This window comes from Oncorhynchus mykiss, chromosome 8 (genome assembly GCF_057628025.1).
Source record: "Oncorhynchus mykiss isolate SJ-2025 chromosome 8, ASM5762802v1, whole genome shotgun sequence".
In the NCBI taxonomy this organism is placed as follows: Eukaryota; Metazoa; Chordata; class Actinopteri; order Salmoniformes; family Salmonidae; genus Oncorhynchus; species Oncorhynchus mykiss.
Window position 1 is genome coordinate 53,422,811 of NC_143029.1, and position 19,557 is coordinate 53,442,367.

A 19,557-nucleotide genomic window follows, 5' to 3' on the forward strand; every position below is an offset into this window, starting at 1 on the left:
CATTATTGCATGGAATTCCAGGGCATGAGCAACAGCACAGTGACAGGGTCTGGTGGAAGCTCATCTTGAGAAGTAGAATGAGAGATCACCTCTGTATGTGCACGCACACATATGGCCCCATTTTAGCACAACTCACAGCCCAAACATGAAACAAAAATGGCGGAGAAACATTCCAGCCTTTCAAAACAAAGATGACTTAAGCGTAGGGTTGAACCACAAAGATACTTAGTGGTAGAGGGAGTACAGTAGTTTGGACATTTGTAAACAGCAACATACACAGATGTAGAGTATGCTACAGCCTGAAAATAATCCTGCAGCTACAGGAAATGTGAATTATAATGTGGATTCTACTTCATAGAAAACATTTTTAAGGGTTGATACAGTTTTCCTTAGGGGAAATCAAGTCTGATATTTTAAAGGGGAAATTTCTAACTTTAGAAGCCTTTTTAAACCTCAAATACTCTACCTGTTTGCATTTCCAAGAACATTCTCACTAACAAACACTTTTACATCTATCTGTATTTAGTTTTAAACTTGTCACGTAAGGCTGGCATATACAGTGTACTTTAGTCTGCAGAAAGATGTAACAATGTCTTGTTCTTTGGCAAATGTGGTATGACCCTTAAGAACAATTTCTGCATAATCTATATACGCTTTATAAAGAGTTCATGAAGGCCTTGTTAGGAGAGTTTTCTTTTATTAGGATCCCCATTAGCTACCCATCCCCATTAGCTACTGCACATGCAGCAGCTACAGTACTCTTCCTGGGGTCCACAGAAAACATACACATACATGGCAAAGTACAGAACAGTAATAGACAAGAACAACATAAGATATTGCATGAAAAGAATCATCTAAATTAAATAAGAGTTATAGGAAAGATACCAAGAGGCAAGAAAAATACTATTTACACACAATTCATTTATACATATTCATATTCTTATATACAGTACAGTTAAATTAGATCTTTAAAAGAGGATGGGCACAGTGATACAATTATTATTTTTTAAAACCTCTTGTGGCAGAGCATTCAACGATGACATGGCTCTATACTTAACTAAGCGACTCATTAAATCTGTTTCTGGTTTGGGTACTGTGACGAAACCCACAGAGGCGTGTCTGGTGGGGTATGTATGTCTGTTTGAAGTGTGTGCAAATAGATTGTACAAGTGTTTTCAACACACACATTTTTCTTAAAAGGACTGGAAGACAAGCAGTCAATTTCTCCTCAACCCTCAACCATGAAAGACTATCATGCATGTTGTTGATGTTAGTTCTGTGTGTGCAGGTAAGGGCAAAGCCCTTTGTTTTGAGCCAGTTTCTTTGCTGCACACAGAACATATTTTTATAACACAAATACCTGTCCCAATCTTTACAACAACTTGTCAATATGACTTGACCATGATAACTGACCATCCAATGTTACTCCTAGGAGTTCAGCTTCTTCAACTTGTTGTAGGTTTAGGTCTAAGAGAATGCTTTGAACCAAATACAATTATTTTTATTTCAGAGGTTTTTACCCATTACTTACCCAACTCCTTGCTAAGATTCTCAGTGAGCTCACTGGCTGTAGGTGGTGATGTGTAGAGTGTGCATTCATCAGCATATATAGTCATTTTAGCTTCTTGTAAGACAAGTGGTAAATAATTTGTAATAATAGAGAAGAGTAACGGCCCAAGGCAATTGCCTTGAGGGATACCGCACTTACATATCTATTGTTAGAGAAGCTTCAATTGAAGAATACTCTCTGAGTTCTATTGGATAAGTAACACTCCAACTATGTGATGGCAGGTGATATAAAGCCAAAACAAGTGAGTTTTTCAATAACAAACTATGATCAATAACTTCAAAGGCTGCACTGAAATCTATCAATACAGCTCCAACTATAACCTTATTATCCATTTATTTCAGCCAATCATAAGTCATCTGAGTCAGTGCAGTACAAGTTGAGTACCCTTCCCTTACAAACATGCTGAAAGTCGGTAGTTAACTTGTCCTATAAAAATAGCATTGTATTTGTTCAAACATTCTCTACATCAGTTTACTAAGAACCAACAGCAAACTGATTGGGAGGCTGTTAGGGCCAGCAATGAGTGCTTTACTATTTTTAGGTAGTGGAATTAATTTAGTTTCCTCCCACCCCTGTGGACACACACACACTCCTTTTGGCTTTGGTTAAAGACATGGCAAATAGGGGTGGCAATACAGTCTGCTACCATTCTCAATAGTTTGAGAATGGGAACATTATTGATGGATAACAACCATTTTTCCACCTCTTCCAGACAAACTTGACCAAATTCAAAAGGGCAATCCTTGTCTTTCATTATTAGATCTTAAATACACAAATATGATGGTTCACTGTTCGATGTTGTGATTTCACTGCTCAGTTTGTCCACTGAACCTATGAAATAGTCATTGAAATGATTGGTTATATCAAAAGGTTTTGTTATAAACGACCCATCAACTTCAATGAATGATGGAGCTTAATTGGGCGGCAGGGTAGCCTAGTGGTTAGAGTGTTGGACTAGGAACCGAGAAGATTCCTCACTACATATCCATTGCCAAACCCACTGGCTCCAGGTCATCTATAAGTCTTTGCTAGGTAAAGCCCCGCCTTATCTCACTGGTCACCATAGCAACACCCACCCGTAGCACGCGCTCCAGCAGGTACATTGCACTGGTCAATTCCCAAAGCCAACACTCCTTTGGCTGCCTTTCCTTCTAGTTCTCTGCTGTCAATGACTGGAACGAATTGAAAAAATCTCTGAAGCTGGAGTCTTATATTTCCCTCTCTAAATTTAAGCATCAGCTGTCTGAGCAGCTTACCGATCACTGCATCTGTACACAGCCAATCTGTAAATAGCACACCCGACTACCTCATCCCCATATTATTACTTACCCTCTTGCACCCCAGTATCTCTACTTGCACATCATCATCTGCACATCTATCACTCCAGTATTATTGCTACATTGTAATTATTTTAGCCTCTGGGGCCTATTTATTGCCTACCTTCCTACTCTTCTACATTTGCACACACTGTACATAGATTTTTCAATTGTTCTTTTTTGTGTGTTATTGATTGTATGTTTGTTTATGTGTCACTCTGTGTTGTTTTTGTCGCATTGCTTTATCTTGGCCTGGTCGCAGTTGTAAATGAGAACTGGTTAAATAAAGGTGAAATATCAAACATCACATATATATTCTCCAGATACTGACAGTTTTCACTTGGTGGCCTATAGCAGCACACTAAAAGAAGAGGCTTCAGATGAGACAGGTGAGGCAGGCACTTCTACTTCATTTGTCATCAGATCCTCTTTGAGCTTTACAGGAATATGGCTCTGAATATATACAGTACCAGTCAAACGTTTGGACACACTTAGTCATTCAAGGGTTTTTCTTTATTTTTACTATTTTCTACACTGAAATAACACATATGGAATCATGTAGTAACCAAAAAAGTGTTAATTAAACAAATATATATTATATTTGAGATTCTTCAAAGTAGCCACCCTTTGCCTTGATGACAACTTTGAACACTCTTGGCATTCTCTCAACCAGCTTCAGCTGGAATGCTTTTCTAACAGTCTTGTTAGAAGACTGTGCTGAGCACTTGTTGGCTGCTTTTCCTTCACTCTGCAGTCCAACTCATCCCAAGCTATCTCAATTTGGTTGAAGTTGGGTGCGGAGGCCAGGTCATCTGATGCAGCACTCCATCACGCTCCTTCATGGGCAAATAGCCCTTACACAGCCTGGAGGTGTGTTGGGTCATTGTCCAATTGAAAAACAAATGATAGCCCCACCAATGGGTGGCTACTTTGAAGAATCTAAAACATAAAATATATTTAGATTTGTTTAACACTTTTTTTTCGGTTACTACATGATTTCATATGTGTTATTTCATAGTTTTGATGTCTTCCCTATTATTCTACAATGTAGAAAATAGTAAAAATAAAGAAAAAACATTATTTTGACTGGTACTGTATTTAGCAACACCTCCCCCATAGACATTCCTGTATTTTCTATAGACGTTATATCCTTGTATTCCTACTGCTGTATCATCAAAGGTACTGTTTAAGTGAGTCTCAGAAATGGCTTAAATTTTAATGGTATCTAAGATTGGCAAATTACTATTGAAAAACAGTGGAAACACATGACATAGAGGGTTGCAGAACTTAACAGAGCCAGGGTACATCCAGGCCTGATCTTGTGCAAATACCAGATACATTAAACCCATCTGGTTCACAATGTTCACATCTCCTGTTTGTTTTGGAAATAAGAAGAATGGCAACGTCCCCCTGCTCTGTGCCTTGGCAAGTTCCCCCGTCTCTCTCTCTCTCTCTCTCTCTCTCTCTCTCTCTCTCTCTCTCTCTCTCTCTCTCCTTCAGAGTCACTCTTCCGACGGGCCTTCAGTGCTGGCGATATGGTTAATTGAGAGTTATCACAAATGTTTGGTTTCAATGAAGCACGACAGATTGTACACGATGTTGGGCCTTTCATAGATTGAGTGACTCACTAACCAGGTTTTAATCCAACCTTTAATGGCTGGAGCACACGTGCCATGACTAGAGTGGCCACAACATTTTAACAGACCAAAACCAACAGTAGAGGGGAAAATGCGATACATGGGAATTGAAATATATTTTTACGTGCACTACGTCATCACCCACAGCCTTTTATCCACAACCACTCAGTTTAATGGGAACACCCCATTAAACTGTATGGTATGTGTTCATTTCTGCATGTCCGTCATCCATTTCGTATGATATGTTAAGAATGACCATTTCTATGATACGTTACAGGATTTGCAGTTTGTACAATATGTTACAGATTTGCAAAATGTAGGATATGTCATGAATTCCAATTTCTTGTGGCTGAAGTTAGCTGGCTGGCTAGCGGTAGCTAAGCTAGGGGTTAGGGGTTAAGGTTAGGTTTAGAGCAGTAGTTGCAGTTGCTACAATGTTACAGTTGTCTGTGGTGAGATTCTAACACGCAACCTTTGGTTTGCTAGACGTTTGCTTATGTGTCCATCCATCCACCCCGACCGACCACTCTACTTTCATTTTAGCCTTAATTAAGTAACCATACCAAACGTAACATATCATATTAATTTGAGTGTCCCGGATTTACTACATGACATCTAGCCTATGAGAAGTGAGCCCCCGCTAGGAGACGGTTTCTTTAATGTCCCGTCGGGGAATAAACGCCCATTGCACTGCATCCCTCGTGGAGTTATGCTAAACTCCTGAAAATGTACAAAAACAACATTCCTGAGCTAAGTGACGGTCTTCAAGAAATTCTAGAACTGAGACATTCTCAGTGTCTGGAGCAATAGAAATTAAATCATCTGTTATGTTGAACTGTGGATCCTTCTTTTAAGGAGGAGAGAGATAGAGAGATAAAAAGAGAGAGGGATTGTGTTTGTGTGAGATCATAACATGTGTTTTGAGCTTGTTATGTGTGCGTGTGTATGTCATTGGAAGTAGCCCTGAGTGTCTGAGAGAGGCCTGGAGATGTTATGGAAAGCCCACTGCAGGATCCCATCTATGGAGCTCTGCTGAAAGAGGACAAATATAGAACTTCATTAAATAATAGTTCCCTGCCACAGACATGTCTATTGTCTATCTCCGAGAGATAGACAATAGACATAATAGAGAACTTTCTCTATATGAAATAGCGGAGGGATGTAATGACATGTTATTCACATCTTATATCACTTATCTTGATTCACATGAAAGTCTGATTCACCTCTCCCATGATGGAGTCTAGTTCATCCTTGTGTAGGATGGGCTCTGAGAGAGAGGAGTGCTCCTGAGTGTGTGGAGTCAGACCAACCTGGGTGTATAGTGGTTGAGAGAGAAAATAAGACTGTATAATGACCACACACACACACACACACACACACACACACACACACACACACACACACACACACACACACACACACACACACTGTACCTGTAAGCCCTTGGATTCCGCCTCTCTGTCTGTTGAGCTGCCCCAGGGCCTACTGCAGGAGGAGCAGATGGACCTCCCACTGTCACAGACAAAGACAGAAGAATGCTGACTGATATGCTGTTGAACGTTCCATTACTAGCCATTAGTAGCCATTAGCGTCACACAAATGATCACGTGACCTCAAACTTTCAGTTGATGTACAGTAAAGAACGCTGTTGCTTTTAGAAAATAGATGGTGCAGCTTATAATATTGAATGAACCGGTGAATACACTATCAGAAACAGAAGATATGACTTGATAGGTTAAAAAGTGTAATACTCAGAGGTGGGACGAGATGGATTTAGAGGTGGTCTTACTTTGGGAAGTGGCAGTAGGTGTGGTACTTCTGTAGGCACTGGAGACAGAGGGTCAGGTCTCCTCCACTGAGGAGGCAAACCCCACACGTCTCCCTGACCTCCACCACCTCGCCACCTGCACACTGGTACAAACAAATGCATGCATGCACGCACGCACGCACGCACACACACACACACACACACACACACACACACACACACACACACACACACACTGTTAGCATACTGTAGCACTTATGCTGCAGCCCTTATAACACCTTGTTATAAAGCATGTATAATAGTTTATTCATCATCTATAAATCATTACTCACACATTAGGTAATGTTAGTTAGCTAGTTATTCACTAATGCAATTGTACACGAGAATGCGTACTAAACTACTTTTTTTTAGCACAGCCGTGTTAAAAAAGTTGTTTCGCACAACCTCGAATGTGTACAGTTGCTTTTCTAATATAGGTTTCCTATTAAATAAAATTAGTATTTTTATAAATGCAGTCAGGCTACTATTTCAGCCCTCAATGAAAATATAGGCCTGGTCCCGACACATCTATGGTTGTAAGCCAGGCAGTCTTTTTGTTCTATATCTATATCAGTCATTCTAAATGTTTGGTTGCCAGGCCTGCTGGCAACGCTCTTATCCCTTGCTAGCTAGCCAACTACAGCTAACACATTCAGGTCAGACAGTGCAGCTAAAATATCAGCAAAGTAGCGGAATTTGTTTAAGCTGTTTTGGATACATCCATGGCAATGAGCTAATGATGCGTGATTTCACTTGGCATAGAAAATGTGCTCTCTCTCCAGGACACTGTTCAGAGGAGCTAGCCAACTACACAGCTAATGTAATCATTTCAAACTGAAGCTGGTAAGACAGCAAACCATTCGTGAAGTATTTCTGTTGTCTATCTATGGACGCGGCCCAGTCGTTTGTTCTAAATGTTCTATTGCCATGCTATCTGGCAACGCTCTTATCCCTTGCTTGCTAGCTAGCTGACTATGGCTAACACAGCAAAGCAGCTGCATTTCATTTAGTTTGACCTGTTCTTCTATTGACATTTATTTTTATATATCCATAAAAATGATGCTGATTCATGATTTGAGAAAATATGTCCGTCTCGTCCTGACACGTTAATTCTTAATAAGACGGTGGAGATCAAATTTTAGTATTGAAACAATGTTGCAAATGTCAAGAAACCTACATAAAAGTTTGTACAAATCCTCCCTCCGTTGTTACAAACCAAATGTTAGGCGAGAAGCAATGGGGAAAAAATGTCTAGATGATTTTTACAGTGGAGATCAAGTTAATGATTTGGACTGATAGGACAGTTGATGCACAGGGATTTCTCAGATGGAACAGAAAACAAGATGCCCATTTTTGCTAAACAAGTTTTTCAGTATGGCTTAGAACACATCTCAACCAACCACAATGCTTGTTTTGACCAACCGGTTATAGAAACATTTATAAACAACTTTTAAGCGTTTTAATATGGGTCCTTACAAACCGTGCACTAATCATTAGTAAAGTATTTTTGCAGGGCCTCATCTAAAGTGAGAGCTAATTATACTTTATAAATGTTTTGATTGACCAGTGTAATTTCTTACAAAAAGATGGACATGCCATTGTTAGACATTCCAGCAGTACCTGATGCTCAAAATAGCCTAGAACATATCAATGGTAAAACAATAAGCACACACGACAGAAGATGTTTAAGGCACTATATTAAAAAAATGTGATTTAAAGACAGTCACACTGTTGTAGTAGTGTGATGTCTAAATTCAGACACATTCTATGCAGAGAAAAATTACGTATTTCGTCTGAAAATGCTAATATTATCATGTATTGGCATTGACTTTTCTACCAAAACCAATGCGTTGACTGCAGTCACTCCTTGGAGCAGTCAATAGACTGCCATCACATTACGTGGAAAGAGTTACTACTTCTAAAGGCTCAGTAAAAGTGCCCCCGAACAAAGCAAATGTGAAAATAGTCTGCGCTTAAAAGACTGAAGCACTGGAAGCATTTAAAGGTTGTACATGCCACATTTCTACTATCAAGTCATACATATAACATTCTACCTCAGTCACATATCACTAGTAAATGAAGGATTAAAAATCCACTAGAGACAAACTATCTCCCTGTGATTTGTTCGAGGTTGACAACAACAGCAAAACATTTGCATTTACAACTCATCCCCATGTCCTTGGAACAGTTTTATGAATGAAATGGTTGATAGATTTCTTTCAAACGTTCTGTGTTGACCACGACTCCACGACTCCATTTAGTTGCTTCCAGCCTATAGACAGAAACTAAAACAGGAAGCTCCCGCTCTCAGGTCTGTTCGACTCTGGTCCGACCAATCTGATTCCACGCTTCAAGATTGCTTCGATCACGTGGATTGGGATATGTTCCGCATTGTGTCAAACAACAACATTGACGAATACGCTGATTCAGTGAGCGAGTTCATTAGCAAGTGCATCGGCGATGTCGTACCCACAGCAATTATTAAAACATTCCCCAACCAGAAACCGTGGATTGATGGCAGCATTCGCGTGAAACTGAAAGCGCAAACCACTGCTTTTAACTAGGGCAAGGTGACCGGAAACCTGACCGAATACAAACAGTGTAGCTATTCCCTCCGCAAAGCAATCAAACAAGCTAAGCGTCAGTATAGAGACAAAGTAGATTCGCAATTCAACAGCTCAGACACAAGAGGTATGTGGCAGGGTCTACAGTCAATCACGGATAACAAAAAGAAAACCAGCCCCATTGCGGACCAGGATGTCTTGCTCCCAGACAGACTAAACAACTTCTTTGCTCGCTTTGAGGACAATACAGTGCCACTGACACGGCCCGCTACCAAAACCTGCGGACTCTCCTTCACTGCAGCCGACGTGAGTAAAACATTTAAACGTGTTAACCCTCGCAAGGCTGCAGGCCCAGGCGGCATCCCCAGGCGCGTCCTCAGAGCATGCGCAGACCAGCTGGCTGGTGTTTACGGACATATTCAATCAATCTTTATTCCAGTCTGCTGTTCCCACATGCTTCAAAGGGGCCACCATTGTTCCTGTTCCCAAGAAGGCTATGGCAACTGAGCTAAACGACTGCCGCCCCGTATCACTCACTTCCGTCATCATGAAGTGTTTTGAGAGACTAGTCAAGGACCATATCACCTCTACCCTACCTGACACCCTAGATCCACTCCTATTTTCTTACCGCCCCAATAGACGACGCAACAGACGATGCAACAGCAACCACACCGCACACTGCCCTAACCCATCTGGACAAGAGGAATACCTATGTGAGAATGCTGTTCATCGACTACAGCTCAGCATTTAACACCATAGTACACTCCAAACTCGTCCACAAGCTCAAGACCCTGGGTCTCAACCCCGCCCTGTGCAACTGGGTACTGGACTTTCTGACGGGCTGCCCCCAGGTGGGAGGGTAGGTAACAACATCTCCACCCCGCTGATCCTCAACACTGGGGCCCCACAAGGGTGCGTTCTGAGCCCTCTCCTGTACTCCCTGTTCACCCAAGACTGCGTGGCCATGCACGCCTCCAACTCAATCATCAAGTTTGCAGACGACACTACAGTGGTAGGCTTGATTACCAACAACGACGAGACGGCCTACAGGGAGGAGGTGAGGGCCCTCGGAGTGTGGTGTCAGGAAAATAACCTCACACTCAACGTCAACAAAACAAAGGAGATGATCGTGGACTTCAGGAAACAGCAGAGGGAGCACCCCCCCTATCCAAATCGACGGGACAGTAGTGGAGAGGGTAGAAAGTTTTAAGTTCCTTGGCGTACACATCACGGACAAATTGAATTGGTCCACCCACACAGACAGCGTGGTGAAGAAGGCGCAGCAGCGCCTCTTCAACCTCAGGAGGCTGAAGAAATTTGGCTTGTCACCAAAAGCACTCACAAACTTTTACAGATGCACAATCGAGAGCATCCTGTCGAGCTGTATCACAGCCTGGTACGGCAACTGCTCCGCCCACAACCGTAAGGCTCCCCAGAGGGTAGTAAGGTCTGCACAACGCATCACGGGGGCAAACTACCTGCCCTCCAGGACACCTACACCACCCGATGTCACAGGAAGGCCATAAAGATCATCAAGGACAACAACCACGAAGGCGAGGTCAGTACAGGTGCATCAAAGCAGGGACCGAGAGACTGAAAAACAGCTTCTATCTCAAGGCCATCAGACTGTTAAACAGCCACCACTAACATTGAGTGGCTGCTGCCATACATGTAAAAAATGTATCACTAGCCACTTTAAACAATGCCACTTAATATCATGTTTACATACCCAACATTAATCATCTCATATGTACATACTGTACTCGATACCATCTACTGCATCTTGCCTATGCCGTTCTGTACCATCACCCATTCATATATCTTTATGTACATATTCTTTATCCCTTTACACTTGTGTGTATAAGGTAGTTGTGGAATTGTTTGGTTAGATTACTCGTTGGTTATTACTGCATTGTCGGAACTAGAAGCACAAGCATTTCGCTACACTCGCATTAACATCTGCTAACCATGTGTATGTGACAAATAAAATTGGATTGGATATGATTTGACATGTCGTGTCCTTACTCTTTTACCATTGATATGTTCTAGGCTATTTTAAAGAGCATCAGGTACTGCTGGGAATGTCTACCAATGGCATGTCCGCCTTTTTGTGAGAAATTACACTGGTCACTCGAAACACAAACATAAAGTAATGATTTAATAAATGATGAATAAACTATGTACTAACCATTATACAAGCTTTATTACAAGGTGTTATTATAAATTGCACAAACTAATCTGAAAGAGACTTTGAAATGACTAACGATAACACTAACCGTTTGGAGAGAAAATAGAGAAAATAGAATAGACAATTGGAGGAGACTAAAGGCCACAAAACTAAAGAATCACCTGATATGCACAGACCTGACCGCTCTTGGTTGTGGTGACGCCGGAGAGAGAGGTGGAGGATAAGGAAGAGAAGAAGGAGAAGTCGATGGTGGAGTTACTGGAGCTGGTCTCTGTCAACTGGCTCTGAGCCAAGGGCTGTGGGAGAGAAGACGAGAACTGTCATACCTCAGTATCGTACTGAGATCGAACCGTTATGCGTCAATGTCACACTGAGGTAGAACCGTTATACCTCAATATCATAATGAGGTATAACTCTTTCACATCAACGTCATACTGAGTTAGAACCGTTATGTCTCAATGTTCATATTGGGGTAGAAACAGGGGTTGGAACCTAAATATATTTTCCAATCATTTCATTCTGAATAGAACCCCCAAAAATTCTGTTCCGTTCCACTGTTCCCACCAGCATAATAAAGTTTCGAACCCCCAAAAAGTAGCTGTTTATAGAGTTCCGTTAAGTTCCTTCTTCAACCTGCGAAATAGACATTGATTTTTACATTTAGCTCGACAAATAACTCCACAAATCAGTGCGGATAGAGCAGCTTGCTACGGACTGGGCAAGCTAGTTGTTTACTGGTCTGAGTTCCGGCCTCTGTAACATTCCACTCCTTGTGCAGGTGGGAGTGAGAGAGAGAGGTGGACATTAAGGAGGCTTGGCTTGAAGCGCTAGGCATCATGATACGACGTGCATTATAATGTGTTAAGGATATTAGCAGGCCTATCATTACTTCACTGAATTACATAATTATTCTTAATTACATAACTTTGAACATCCAAGAGTTGGCTCATGCTTTTAAAAAAGTGCTTATGTTCCGGAACACTATAAGATCACTTTTGTTCCCGATTCTGTTTCCATTTGTTGAAATGTTCTCTTCTTTTCCGGTTTTCTGTTCTGATCCCTGAACCGGTTCCAACCCCAGGGTAGAACCATTATACCTCATGATCATGAGGTAGAACCGTAATACCGAGTTGGAACCATTATACCTCAATATCATACTGAGGTAGACCGTTAATACCACAATATCATACTGAGTTAAAAATCATATACTGCATTATAATACTGATGTAGAACCACAATACCTCAATGTCATACCTTTAGGGTGGAAGTAGTAGAAATAGTAGTGGAAGTAAAATGGTATGATATTGAAGAAAATACCAACTTTTGACACTGACCTGAACAGGTAGTACTGGGTAGATTCTCTCTCTTCTCACCTTATTGCTATGGCATGATTGACAGCGCCAAGTGCCACTAGAGAAAGGAAAAAAGCTTGGGTCTTATGAAAGATTTTGACTTTTGTTGGCCTAATGTAAAAAAAAAACACACAAATAAAACAAAGTTATATGCACAGAAGTCAAGTAAGGATTCTGTCCACATAAAGTATACCTTGGTATTGTGGTGAGAGGAGGGTCTAGGCAGGTCAGGTGGTAGGCCCTGGGACAGCCATCACAACAGATGAGCTCACCTCCATCTTTACACACTGCACACTCATCATCATTACGCTGGGCCTGGATACACACACACACACTGATAGACACTCATCTTTCATATACAATCTATTTTCAAATCAATGTGAAAATGTAAATGTTGATGAATGTGCATTTTCTTTGTCAACTACATGAGGCAAATACAGAAACACACTCCCTGGGAAAATAATGTATGAATACAACTGTATTGCTTGAACAGTCACTTACGTCTCTTACCCTGGTGCTGGACTCCTCCTTGTGGTGGTATTTAGTATTTGCAGACTTTGTCTTGTGTCCTCCAGTCAGCTCATTGAATGGCCCAGAGGTGTAATACTCACCACCCACTTTAATGCACTTTTTGGCACTTCCTGTAGAAAGACAACAAAATGTAGTCCTACTTTCCCCTTTTGTTCTTAATATTTAAATGCCTACAATGAAACCTGTTATGGTGAGATGGTGTCTTATGGTGTCTGTGGAGGTTCATTGGCTGACGGCTATCTAGATTAGATTAAAATCAACTTTAGTATCCCACCAGGGGGGAAATCATTTGGTTATGTACTTAAAAAGAAAAAGTACATAATACATAAAAACATAGAATAATACACAATCAAATTAATATGGAAGTGCAATAAGCCACATATTTACAGCGCAACTGCAATGCATATTTACTGTGCACTCCTATAAACTCTCTATTGGCTCATAAATTGGTGCCGACAGTGAGGGCTGTCGTGCTTCTAGCTCTTAGGAAACTTTGCAGTATTTTATTTTTGTATGTATTATATTTATCTTTATTAGCCCAGAAAATTGTTTGTGTTATTACAGAACTAATGGTTATCAGAGTGGTGGTAACTCACCAGCACTACCAGCATTATGAACAGGAATATGACTTTCCCAAATCAGATCTTTTGTTCGTACCCCCCAGGGCAATTGAACTGATTCCAGAGGCCGACCCAAAACACCGCCTGCGGAGGAGAGGTACTCGGAGCGGACTTCTAGTCCGACTTAGGAGGCATGCACACCACACACTGCTTCCGAGTATATTACTCGCTAATGTTCAGTTTCTGGATAATAAAGTTGATGAGCTCAGGGCGAGCAATTCTTTCCAGAGAGATAACAGAGATTGTAACATACTCTGTTTCATGGAAACATGGCTTACTCGGGATATACTGTCTGAGTCCGTCCAGGCAGTTGGGTTCTCAGTTCATCGCGCAGACAGGAATAAATATCTCTCCGGAAGAAGAAAGGTGGTGTTGTTTCATGATTAACGACTCATGGTGTGATTGTGATAAATTACAGGAACTGAAGTCCTTTTGTTCACCCAACCTAGAATACCTCATAATCAAATGCCGACCCTATTATTAACCAAGAGAATTCTCTTCAGTTATAGTCACAGCCGTGTCTATCCCCCTTCAAGCCGATGCCACGATGGCCCTCACAGAACTTGACTGGACTTCATACAAACTGGAAACCACATATCCTGAGGCTGCATTTATTGTAGCTGGGGATTTTAACAAAGCAAATTTGAAAAAAAGGCTGCCAAATTTCTGTCAACACATTGACTGTAGTACTCGCGCTGCTAAAACATTCGACCACTGCTACTCCAACTTTCAGGATGCCTACAAGGTCCTCCCCCGCCCACCTTTCGGCAAATCTGACCACGACACCATTTTGCTCCTCCCATCCTATAGGCAGAAACTGAAACAGGAAGTACCCATGCTAATTACTATTCAACGCTGCCCTGACCAATTGGAATCCACACTTCAAGATTGCTTGATCACCGGGACTGGGATTTGTTCCGGGTAGCCTCTGAGAAAAACATTGATGAATATACTGATATGGCGCCTGAGTTTATCAGGAAGTGTATAGCAGATGTTGTACCCACTGTGACTATTAAAACCTAACCTAATCAGAAACCGTGGATAGATGGCAGCATTCGCGCAAAACTGAAAGCGCAAACCACCGCATTTAACCCTGGCAAGGTGACTGGGAATATAGCAGAATACAAACAGTGTAGTTATTGTCACGATCGTCGTAAAGAGGAGACCAAAGTGCAGCGTGATTAGAATACATTCTTCTTTTAATGAATGAAGAACACGAAGAACACTTAAACAAAAAACAACAAAACGAACGTGACGCTATGACAACGAGTGCAGACACAGGCAACTACACATAGACAATAACCCATGAACTACAATACATCACAGGCTACCTAAATATGGTTCCCAATCAGAGACAACGACAAACACCTGCCACTGATTGAGAACCATATCAAGCCAAAACACATAGAAATAGACAAACTAGACATACAACATAGAATGCCCACTCCTATCACACCCTGACCAAACAAAACATAGAAACAAACAACGCAAATCATGGTCAGAGTGTGACAGTTATTCCCTCCGCAAGGCAAACAAACAGGCAAAATATCAGTATAGAGACAAAGTGGAGTCGCAATTAAACAGCTCAGACACGAGCAATATGTGGCAGGTTCTACAGACTAGAAAAGGAAAAACAGACACATCGCTGACACCGGAGTCTTGCTTCCGGACAAGCTAAACACCTTCTTCGCCTGCTTTGAGGATAACACAGTCCCACCGACGCTACCAAGGACTGTGGTCTCCCCTTCTCCGTGGCCGATGTGAGTAAGACATTCAAGCGTGTTAACCCTCGCAAGACTGCCGGCCCAGACGGCATCCCTAGCCGCGTTCCCAGAGCATGTGCAGACCAGCTGGCTGTTGTGTTTAAAGACATATTCAATCTTTCCCTATCCCAGTCTGCTGTCCCCACATGCTTCAAGATGGCCACCATTGTTCCTGTACTCAAGAAAGCAAAGGTAACTGAACTAAATGACACTCATTTCTGTAGTAATGAAGTGCTTTGAGAGACTAGTCAAGGATCATATCACCTGTCACCCTAGACCCACCCTAGACCCACTTCAATTTCCTTATGGGCCTCCACCAGGTGGTGAAGGTAGGAAACAACACATCCACTTCACTGATCCGCAACACTGTGGCCCCACAAGGGTGCGTGCTCAGCCCCCTCCTGTACTCCCTGTACACCCATGACTGCATGACCACGCACACTTCCAACTCAATCATCAAGTTGCAGATGACACAACAGTAGTAGGCTTGATTATCAACAATGACGATACAGCCTACAGGGAGGTTCTGGGAGTGTGGTGCCAGGAAAATAACCTCTCACTCAAAGTCAACAAAACAAAGGAGATGATCGTGAACTTCAGGAAACAGCAGAGGGATCACCCCCCTATCCACATCATTGGGACCGCAGTGGAGAATTTGGAAAGCTTCAAGTTCATCAGTGTACACATCACTGACAAACTGAAATGGTCCACCCACACAGACAGTGTGCTGAAGATGGCGCAACGGCCCCTCTTCAGCCTCAGAAGACTGAATAAATTTGTCTTGGCACCTAAAACCCTCACAAACCTTTACAGATGCACAATTGAGAGCATCCTGTCGGGCTGTATCACCGCATGGAACAGCAACTGCACCGCCTGCAACCGCAGGGCTCTCCAGAGAGTGGTGCGGTCTGCCCAAAGTATCACCGGGGGTAAACTACCTGCCCTCCAGGACACCTACAGCACCAGATGTCACAGGTAGGCCAAAAAGATCATCAAGGACAACAACCACCCAAGCTACTGCTTGTTCACCCTGCTATCATCCAGAAGGCGAGGTCAGTACAGGTGCATCAAAGCTGGGACCGAGAGAATGAAAAACAGCTTCTATCTCAAGGCCATCAGACTGTTAAATAGCCATCACTAGGCGGCTTTCACCCGGTTACGTAACCCTGCACCTTAGAGGCTGCTGCCTATATACATTGACTTGAAATTACTGGCCACTTTAATAAATGGAACCCTAGTCACTTTAATAATGTTTACATATTTTGCATTACTCATCTCATATGTATATACTGTATTCTATTCTATTCTACTGTATCTTAGTCTATGCCGCTCTGATTTTGCTCATCCATATATTCATTTATTCTTAATTCCATTCCTTTACTTAGATATGTGTGATTTGGGTATTGTTGGAAATTGTTAGATATTACTTGTTAGATATTACTGTACGGTTGGAGCTAGACACACAAGCATTTTACTACACCCGCAATAACATCTGCTAAACACGTGTATGTGACAAATAAAATGTGATTTGATTTGAACTTGGAACACAAGGTTTACAGTCATCAGGTTAGGGTTGTGGTCAGGATAGTGTTGTGATTCCAGTGTTACTCACCAGATCCAAACACCTGTTTGATGAGGATCTCCTCTCTGGCCCCACAGCTGACCGGCAGCTCACTGGACGACAGAGTGACTGCCCTCTGTACCGAGGTGGACACCGCCTGGACACCTGCTACATGGTAATAGCACAGTAATAATGGTCAGTTTATAGTGATGATGTTGATACATTTAGGCTGATATCAAATATTTTGTGCCTTCCCCAAATCATCACAGAATCACAAACAGAGAATGGAATATCAAACAGATTTGATGACCCTTTCCAGTTGGTATCTGAGAGACCACTGCAGCACCTTCACTTTTCTTCACCGACTTCACTTTGCCACCTGGAACAATGACACCAAAACATGTATAATGAGCTTGGTTAAGAAACACTTGAGTTTTCATCGCAGTGCTAGTTGTGCCACCAGAGACTCTGGGTTCGCGCCCAGGCTCTGTCGTAGCCGGCTGCGACCGGGAGGTCCGTGGGGCGATGCACAATTGACCTAGCGTCGTCCGGGTTAAGGAGGGTTTGGCCGCTAGGGATATCCTTGTCTCATCGCGCACCAGCGACTCCTGTGGCGGGCCGGGCGCTGTGCGCGCTAACCAAGGTTGCCAGGTGCACAGTGTTTCTTCCGACACATTGGTGCGGCTGGCTTCCGGGTTAAATGTGCGCTGTGTTAAGAAGCAGTGTGGCTTGGTTGGGTTGTGTTTCGGAGAACGCATGGCTTTCGACCTTTGTCTCTCCCGAGCCCGTACGGGAGTTGTAGCCATGAGACAAGATAGTAATTACTAACAATTGGATACCGCGAAATTGGGTAGAAAAGGGGGTAAAAAAATAAAATAAAATAAAGAAACACTTGAGTTTTGAGGATATTGTAGTACAACTTGCCATATGGTTACGGAGTGCATTATAATGGGTATCTGGTACAATATCTTATATCACACCTAAACTGTTGTTACTTTTTCCGTGGTGCTGAGAGTGGTGAGGGTGATGAGGGTGTCTCTCCCCCAGGCCCCTCTTCCTGCTGTGGGACTCTCGAGACCCTCGTGGGGATCTCTTCCCCTGCTTGGAGCCCACCATCTCCCTACCTGACAAAATGGAACACCACCCACAGAATAAATTATAATTATAATAAACTTAAATTCTTGTTAATCTAACCGCACTGTCCAATTCGCAGTAACTTTTACAGTGAAAGAATACTATGCTATTGAGGAGAGTGCACAATTATGAACTTGACAATATATTAATAAACCAATTAGGCACATTTGTGCAGTCTTGATACAACATTTTGAACAGATATGCAATGGTTCATTTGATCAGTCTAAAACTTTGCACATACACTGCTGCCATCTAGTGGCCAAAATCTAAATTACGCCTGGGCTGGAATAATTCATTGTGGCCTTTCTCTTGCATTTAAAAAATGATGGTACAAAAAACAAACAAAAAACACGTTTTTTTCTTTGTATTATCTTTTACCAGATCTAATGTGTTATATTCTCCTACATTAATTTCACATTTCCACAAACTTCAATGGTGTCAAGAATATGCATATCCTTGCTTCAAGTCCTGAGCTACAGACAGATTTGGTATGTCATTTTAGGCGAAAATTGAAAAAAAGGGTCGGATCCTTAAGACGCTCCAATGTCACTACAACTCAACTTCCTCACTTCAGGGACACAGTCTTTCAATCAACTGTTTTTCTCTGCCCAAACTACCCCCTCATATGCAATTGATCACTACCCCAAGTACCCCCTGAGGATAAACCAAGTACCCTCAGAGGTTCTAGTGCCACAGGATGAGAAACTGCTTAAAATGGGATTACCAACCTGGTTGAATGCTGGTCAGGAGGGCCTGCAGTCTTGGGTAGCTGTGCTGGTTGTAGTCCTTGGCCAGGTTGGTCCAGAAGGCCTGGATGGTGGTCCTACTCTGCTCCAGGAGCCAGGAAAGCAGGGAGTACATGGCCTTGTGGATCCCCTCTCTGCCCTCCTTCTCCAGGGTATCCTATGGGTGGTCATAACAAATTTTTATGATAATAATACTTTTTAGCAAACATTTTTATCCAAGGCGACTTACAGTCATGCGGGCATACATTTTTACTTGGGGCTAGTGCCGGGAATTGAACCCACTATCCTGATGTTGCAAGTGCCATGCTCTACCAACTGTCATTCAATGTTCCATGTACTGTAGAAAATGGTACAGAGTGAAATATACACCGATTTTTTTGTTGTTGTTAATAGATAAGAATAAGATTTAGATGATCTGCAAGGTCTTCTCAGCACCCAGAACCAAATCAGTTAAGGCTGTTACGAGAGACAATCCACAAGGCGATGTATTGAAGAAAAAATATTATAATTGTACATGACCTCCGTCCAAGCTAACATCAGGAAATGCTCAAACTTTCTCCATAAGAGCTCTTACATCAATACGAAATATACCATTATTATTATATACTACCCATAGCTCACCTTCAGAATTTGGTCGCTGATGATGCTGCGGTCCACCAACCCATAGAGCAGTGGGAAGGGATCATCAATCACCATGGAGATGTCCGTGCGGAATTCCTTGAGCTGGGAACGGGGGTCAGGATCCTCAAAAGCCTCGACTCTGGACAT

General features: G+C 42.2%; 1 protein-coding gene across 1 annotated transcript; it reads right to left on the reverse strand.

The window, feature by feature from the left end:
- Positions 1 to 4,518: 4,518 nt before the first annotated feature.
- Positions 4,519 to 19,557, reverse strand: aire (autoimmune regulator). The gene is made up of 12 exons (XM_090183054.1): positions 19,411 to 19,557; positions 18,772 to 18,946; positions 17,905 to 18,033; positions 16,961 to 17,077; positions 12,936 to 13,075; positions 12,628 to 12,743; positions 12,417 to 12,492; positions 11,244 to 11,378; positions 6,313 to 6,434; positions 5,957 to 6,035; positions 5,747 to 5,833; positions 4,519 to 5,555 (listed from the first exon to the last, which is right to left on the reverse strand). The coding sequence occupies exons 1-12, from the start codon at positions 19,555 to 19,557 to the stop codon at positions 5,472 to 5,474; spliced, it is 1,407 nt and encodes a 468-aa protein (XP_090039180.1). The 3' UTR covers positions 4,519 to 5,471.